This window comes from Chrysoperla carnea, chromosome 5, assembly GCF_905475395.1.
Source record: "Chrysoperla carnea chromosome 5, inChrCarn1.1, whole genome shotgun sequence".
Taxonomy (NCBI): Eukaryota; Metazoa; Arthropoda; class Insecta; order Neuroptera; family Chrysopidae; genus Chrysoperla; species Chrysoperla carnea.
In genome coordinates this window covers 8,349,342-8,357,260 of record NC_058341.1, presented here as the reverse complement: position 1 = coordinate 8,357,260, position 7,919 = coordinate 8,349,342, and the positions used below count along the sequence as shown (strand labels likewise).

Genomic DNA, 7,919 nt, shown 5'->3' with positions numbered 1-7,919 from the left:
TGATGTATTCCTTTCTGTTAGAAACAGTCTAAACAACCTGGCGAGGCACAATAAAGTCAATATTACCTGGAATTAGAGTGTCCGTGGTTGGAACGGTAATGAGAGAGCAGACAAGCTGGCCAAACTGTGATCCACCATGGCTCCCACTCAAGAAAAGCTTGCGAGGATGCCATATCAAGAAGGTCTTAACAGATTAGTAGATAATCTGAAAAACCAACAATTAAAGGCATGGACCAGCTACGAGGGAGGGCGAATCGCCAAAAGCCTGTTGGGTGAAGGAAACTCGCTCGGTAACAGAGCCGAGGAGATCTTGAAACTAAACAGAGCTGATATTAGAGTCATCGTAGAGTTACTCACAGGGCATGATAACCTGAACAAGTCCCAACATCAGATTGGAAGAAGACAATCTCCCGCGTGTGACAGATTCGGAGAAAATTCAGAAGAAACATCGATCCACTTTCTCTATTACTGCCCGGCGCTCATACAGCAGCGAAGGAAATGGTTTGGTCCGGCCATAGTCGAACCAGAAGAAATTAGGAAACTCAGCGCTAGGCAAATCCTGGGTTTCAGTACATCAGTTGGTTATAATAGCCACTGAAAAGCGTAGCGGGGATTGAGTACAAGGGTCTATTTGGCTAGGTGCTCTGAATCATTGCTTCGAGGCCCGATGCTCGAGCATGGCCCGCTAACCTCCATACCCATACCCATACCCATTCCTTTCTGTTACCAGTTATGAAAAATGACTTTGAATAACCGAAATCGGGTGCTGAAAACATATCAAATCGATCGGACATGATCGATTTACACCAATTAGAAAGTTCAAGTTTTTTATCAACAAAATATTTTGATTTTTAGAGAGAGTGTGTGTTGTTTGAAGCATTGTATAATTAATTATTCATAAATTATTTTTGTAAAAATAATAATAGTTAATAAATCGTGATGGTTATGACACGTGGAGATTAGATTAACAAGTTTCTAATCAAGTAAATTATAGTAATAAAATTAGCCGATTTACGAAAATATTTGGCCCAAATGTCATATCAAAAATTATCATAAACAATTTTTTGAAATAAATAAATAGAAAATTGAGATTTTCCAAGTACAAATTTTGTGTTTTTATTATTGATTTTTTAGCTAGTCATGACAAATTAGATCTAGCTCTTAACTTTTCCATTTTTTTTGTGTGGAAAGTTAACCGTTTTCGAGTTCTTTGCATTTTTTTTTTACAATGTCCAAGCGTCTATATATTTAGTATTCATGAATATGTTTTTTTCGGGTTGAATATATTAACTTTCAAGTAGAATTGATAACGATTGTTAATATTTATATGTAAGGAATATTTGTTGTTTTTGTTGTACAACAACAGAAGTACAAGGTGTTCAAAAAATTTAAATGACTTGAAGACAAATATTCTTATTGGACTTCGTCAATGGTTTTTTTTAAGTTTCATAATATTTTCGGATTCTTTTTCGACCTTGCTTGGTTGATTTTCGATAATAAATTAAAATTCAACTTACAATCCATCCTCCAAGTCTCCCTCGAGTAGCGGAAGGATAAAAGTACCCAAGACAAACTGAAAAATACGAAAAAAGTAACATTAATTTATTCTCAATAGACATATAAAGATTTGTATGGCATAGAAATCCGACTCAATCCTTGGGATTTTAAAATAATCCAACTTTTGTATTTGGTTAGCTTTCAAATTTAATAGATTACAAGTGTTAAAAAAAATTATAAAAACCCCCTTGGGTCCGTAGGAGGCATCTTGTAAAATGACCCAAAATTAGTGGATTTCAAAAAAAATTCCAATAAGATCGGATCAAAATTGCCTGTGTTATTTAAAAAAATCGAATTTTTGAACTTGATGACGTCATCAAAATCCAAAAAATTCTACTTAATTTAGGCCATATTTTTCAAATTTATGATCAAAATTAACCTAGCTCTATTAGATTTCAAGAATGTGGAGGTCTGGTCCCGGTTTTTTGTGAGGATAAACTTTCGAATTTGAAGTATATTATTCTATTTCTTACCGTTTAGGATCTAATTTGACTATCTATTAAAGAAACCCAAAGAATTAGGTCCAATCTGATGTCAGAATATGATGTCTCTCATCAAACTGTACAACTTTTGTTTAAGTTCTTTTTTGATTGCTTAAGTACAAAACGATCTATTAGCCATTATAGATTAAAATGACACGCTCTATAAACTGAAGATTGGGATCCTCTGTATTGGAAAATTTTTTTGTTATTTTATGTAAAATGTTCATAATATATTGTTTTTCAATCGAGGGTAGATCTTGTATATATATACAAACAGATATTTTATTAAAAAAATAACATATAATATCGATTTACATTTAGTATACATTTATAAATTCTTTTGGTTAGTTTTTACGTTTTTTTGTACGTCAGCAACTTCTAGATTCTAATCGAGAACGATATATGTTTTTCAAATTAATTATAATTCTTTTTAATGAACATATATACTTTTATGTTCATAAACTTACATAGGAAATCAATTTCCCGACAATTTGTTAAAACTAATTTAATATAATTAAAGAATTTGCACATGTGCATAAAATCATTTACCTTTAGTTGGTTAGAAGAATCTGCCCGGACAGCAGATAGGTACGTGGTTCGAGTCTCGGAGTGTGTTTTGAATTTTTTTAAATACTATTAAAAGAAAATTTCCCGAAGAAAGTAATAGGCTTGTTGACTAAATTTTTGTTATCACTTGAAGAATTCTCACTGCACGGGCAAAAAAAGTGAAGTTGGTTTGTAGTACGAACGTTTGAAATTCCTTATTAAATAAAGAGGATGATATATAGGAACTTTGTTTTGGTAAAATGAGATGGGCAACAATCTTTGAATGCTTATAACTTCTTCGTTTTTAACTCAATTTTAATTTCACCTTCAAATTTTGTCATGGAATCAAGTCTAGTTTTACATTTTTATGAGTAATATGACAAATTCGTCGTCAGAAAACTACCGCATTATGAGCTTTAATAGTAAATTAAAAGAAAAATTATATAAAATGTTGACCCCAACAAGTTTAACAGAACAAATAGCGATTACAGATGGACCAATATTTTATGTATTACGCTTTTTTGGTTTAGCACCATGCTCAGTTGAGAAAACAGATGGTGGGAAAATTTCTTTTCATTTATCAATTTTTTATTGCATTTATAGTTTTACAGTTGGAACTATTGCAGGTAACAAAAAAAAAAAAACTTCTATGTTTGTTTTTGCAAATACTAACTGTTTGTACATTTTTTACAGTTGTTTGGGGAACATATGGTGGTATATTAAGTGATATTTGGGCTGGCAATAAATCAATTCGTATGAAAGAACGTACAGATCGAATAGTTACGTGCGCTGATCTTTCATCAATACTTTTTCTTGCTTGTCTTGGTATATATGGTGCACCGTTTCGTTTGCCGAATATACGAAAATTCTATAACAATTTGTTACAAGTACTTAAATTTATTTATTTTTAAGGTATTTGCACTCGTTATAGTCAGGTACATTAAAACATGATCTTATATTCGTGAAATATTTCTGACAGCAGTGTACAATACTAAGACAGTGTATCTATACATATACTCAATGTAAAAAGACAACTGCAAATTTATTACTTTTTTTTTTGCTTATCTTTTATTGAATTTCCCAGAAAAGCCTTTTCACGAGTGTTCTACCTTAAAAAATAGTTCTTCATACTTTTAATAATTGATCATTTTTTTAGTTTGATAGAGTTTTACAACCAATCCAAGTGAAGCAGTTTCGTAATCATAGCTATTTGTATTTGGGCGTAACAGTTATTTTGTTGACCATTGTTTTGGTTTTGGATGTATCTGCATGGATACGTTTTGCTGAACAGCGTTCGGATTCTGAATATGTTGTATGGAATTATTTAGCATTTTATTTTTCTTATTATGTGATAATGATTTTACAATTGCAATATTTACACGGAGCTAAACATATTGAGCTTCGTTTTAAAAAGTAAGTTGGCAATGTATTTTTCGTTTATTTAAGGTATAATGTCCGTTATAGCTTAGTTCATAAAAATGTGCCTGTTATTTTACTATGATTTAGTTTTATAATTAAAGAATGTAACGTTAATTAATTCGGCAGAACCACTCTTAGTCGTCTTAAAATAAACTCTCAAAAACTCTAACGTACTATTTCATGAAATTTTGCAATGTTATAACTTGCAGATTAAATGAAAATTTAGCAATAAGTGAAATGGAAAATTCTGATTATAAAAGTCATAAACAACCACGAAAAATGTCTGTGAGGCCAGCAATCTCGTTAAAGGAACAAAAACTTTTCGATAGTTTTAAAGGTTTTGTATCGAGTAATAATAATATAATCGATGATTTTTTAAATTAAAAGGTCAGTTTTAATTTCCATGTTTTTTGTTTTTAGATTATAATTTTAAAATCAATTCTCCGGACTATGTGTTACAATTATGTCGAGTACATAGTACTTTATGTGAAGCAGTTGTCCAATTAAATGAAGGTTTTGGATTTGTTGTTTTAGTAAGTTCAACTTCCAAAAAGTTTCAAAACAATTTCATCGGTCCATAATCATGGAGCGTTATATTTGATGGCATCCTAACAATTTTTTCCTCCACTTTCCTCCATTAACAATCGAGCAAATATTTGGATCAAACCTGGTTCGAGATTGTTAAGCATTTGGCCAAACTTATGACTTCTATTGAAATCAATGGGTAGTTTCATAGTTTGACAAACTATGCTTTGGTTTCGCCGTCAAGTTTAACATATTATCATCTATTTAGGTTGAAGAAAACAAACTCATTTACGAACTGGTCTTTTTTTCTCTAAATAGTTATTCATAAAAGCCATGAAAAGAAGGTGTGTGTGAGTGTGTTTGTTTGTCTTAGAATAAATTTTTACTGATGTCGGGGCTGAAAGAGTAATCGATTTTATTAGATTTTCAATCAAATTCACGATGATTTTTAAGATCGTTGTTTTTAGATGATTTTAGTAAGCGGTATATTACATTCAATAGAAACAGCGTATTTCCTGTTGGTTGAATTGTCTGGACGAAATGATCACTTATTTACAATTCTACAATTTTGTTGGATTGGAGTTCATTTCTTACGAATTTTAATTATTATACAACCAGCAAATTCTGCTATGAGAGAGGTAAATATTAAAAAAATTTTATTTTTGTAATTTCTATTCCATTATAATTGTTTTAGGCAAAAATTACTCAAGTGCAAGTATGTAATATATTATGCTATGTAAATTTAGATGACAAACTTAGGAAACAGGTAAGAAAAATAGCTTAGAAAACTCAAAATAGTTTTCTAAAATAACAATTTTTTAGCTGGAATTATTTTCATTACAATTGATTCATAGAAAAGTTGAATTTCATGCCTGTGAAATATGTACACTAGATCGGCGATTATTATCTGCGGTAATTACGGATTGTAATACTTAATTTGCCCATATTTGCCCATTTAATTTTTGAATTTCAGATCACTGGAGCTGTTGCAACATATTTGGTCATATTGTTTCAATTTAAAACAGATGATTAATGATTTTCATTTCTCGAAAATATTTTATTTACAAAAGATTTCACCTTAATTGAGAAAATAAGAAAATTCCTGGCGGTAACTGATTAATAACGTTGCTATCTTCCTCGTAATGTGATGTGAACAGCTCAATTATTATTCCGAATTTCGAAAACCATTTAGTTTCTGAAATACTTGAGCTGTAATGAACCCGCATGCAAGTAATCAACTTCCCAGATTGTTACCTTTCTCTCAGTAAAATCCAAGAGAAAGTATCAAAATTATTGATTGATTTGTGACATTTTCTCTTCTCTTAAAATATATTGGCCTAGAAAGTATCTTAATATGATCAAAAATGGGCTTGTATCGTTATATAATAAGTAAGAAAATAAATTTAATTCTATAAAAGAGATTATTGTTTTATTTACTGCCTGAAGTGGATCTGTTGGTGCTAATTTTTATGCTTCTCTCGGCCTGTCGTTTGAACGATTAATAAAGGTAAGTTTGTAATCCACTCATCTCTTCAAAAAAGGGATTAACTTCGAAATCTAACGGAATAAGCTGAATATTTGAACAAATCTTCAATTTGATATACAAATATTGCCTCAAAAGTCACCGATGGTTATTGTCCGCGACTTTAGATATTCAAGGTCAAAGGTCGCGAAAGTAAATTTGTTTTGCCTGAACCTTATATTATACGTTGAACCGCTTTTGAAATAGAGCTTAAGAATGAAACGGTAACTGTTTTGCAACTGTCTTTGTTTGCCATTTTTAAGTCAAAAGAATCAGAAGAAAATCATAATATGTTAGTAAATATGCCGGAACTGGAGACTACGTTGAGGGAAAGTGTGAAAAATGAGGTGCACTTGTTACATTCCTTCAACCTCGGCAAACTTCCTGTTACATTTTTTTATGTTTTTTATCAAATTTATATCTCGATTTTCCCGTTGAAAATGATACGAAGTTAAAAGCTACTATCAAAACAAATTACGTATGAATTATTTATTGTTTTTGTATTGCAACAGTATATACAGCGTGTTCCAAGAAAGTCATGTTAAAATATATGAAAATAACAGAAAATAGAATGAATTGTTTAAATACCCTTCATATACTGAATTGCTTATTAATGCTTGAATTTTTCTATTTACAAATATTGATATTTGATTTGAAATTTTGGGAAAACCATTGAGTTTATGGAATAAATATTTCAAAGGATGTTTGTTTTTGAAAAACGCACATTATATATTGCCGTATTTTATGTGCTTCATGGGTTGGTTCATGTTGCTTGATCAGAAACTTAGCTTTATTTGTATTCACCCTAATTTGCACATCCTGTCCTTTTTGTGAACGATTCTCATATTATGTTAAAAATTTATTTTTCCTGTTAATTATTAGTATTATTATCAAAATAGTTTAACATAAATATCGAAAACATACACGTAAACCACGCGATATCATCGCAAATCAGTGGCGTATTTTTTATTAATTTTAATATAAAGAATAAATAAATACTTCAATTTTCTTTTTAGGTAGAAAATGATTTTCTTTTATTTAAAAATTAATATCAATGATTGATTATTTAAACAAGTACAAAAATCTATTACGAAAGTTAAAGAAAATTAAATTTTCGAAGAGAAACGACACTGTTAATTATTTTTTAAACTTGACCACGGTCACAAAAACAATAATTATCCCTTTTTTTTTAGCATTGTTCGGTTTAATTTAAATTATTTATCATACGCAGATTATCAGTGAAAAAGCGATCGGAATGTTTTTTTGTATAATATTAAAAGAAAAAATTTTCAAAATTTTATCCGACTAATTTTAATGGCGTTGAATATTACAAAAATGTTGCAAATAATAAAGGGACTACAGTTGATCTAGATGGTCTAAAAATCTCCTTTTGAAGGTCAGAAGAACAATTTCTTCCATATCTTGAAATGGGTCAATTCTTTTGAGCTTTGGTTTCATAGATAAAATGTTTCAGGGATTCCAAAGATTCAGCTATATATTCGGCTGAATTTCTGTTGATTGTCGCTTACAGTTGAAGATATTGCTACACGAATGTAGCACGTAGCTCGAAATTATAAAGTAACTAATCAGTTCCAGTGTACAAATCATAAAGTGAGTTTTAAGTAGTATTAAAAACAAATTATGATAAATAATTGTAACTTGAAAGTAAAATCACAAAATGCATAGTATGCCAACACCTACAAGTTTAACAGAGCAAATAGCGACTACAGATGGTCCAATATTTTATGCATCACGTTTTTTGGGATTAGCACCATGCTCAATTGAGAAAAAAGATGGTCGAAAAATTACATTTAATTTATCAATTATGTTTTGTGTTTATAGTTTTACAATTGCGACAATTTTAAGTA

The 7,919-nt window shown here is 30.2% G+C and overlaps 1 protein-coding gene across 1 annotated transcript; it reads left to right on the top strand.

Annotated features, from left to right (window-relative positions):
- Positions 1-3,033: 3,033 nt before the first annotated feature.
- Positions 3,034-5,465, top strand: LOC123300431 (gustatory receptor for sugar taste 43a-like). Its single transcript, XM_044883003.1, has 8 exons — positions 3,034-3,211; positions 3,279-3,472; positions 3,742-3,998; positions 4,214-4,332; positions 4,425-4,537; positions 4,997-5,167; positions 5,224-5,295; positions 5,352-5,465. The coding sequence occupies exons 1-8, from the start codon at positions 3,034-3,036 to the stop codon at positions 5,463-5,465; spliced, it is 1,218 nt and encodes a 405-aa protein (XP_044738938.1).
- The last annotated feature ends 2,454 nt before the right edge of the window (positions 5,466-7,919 follow it).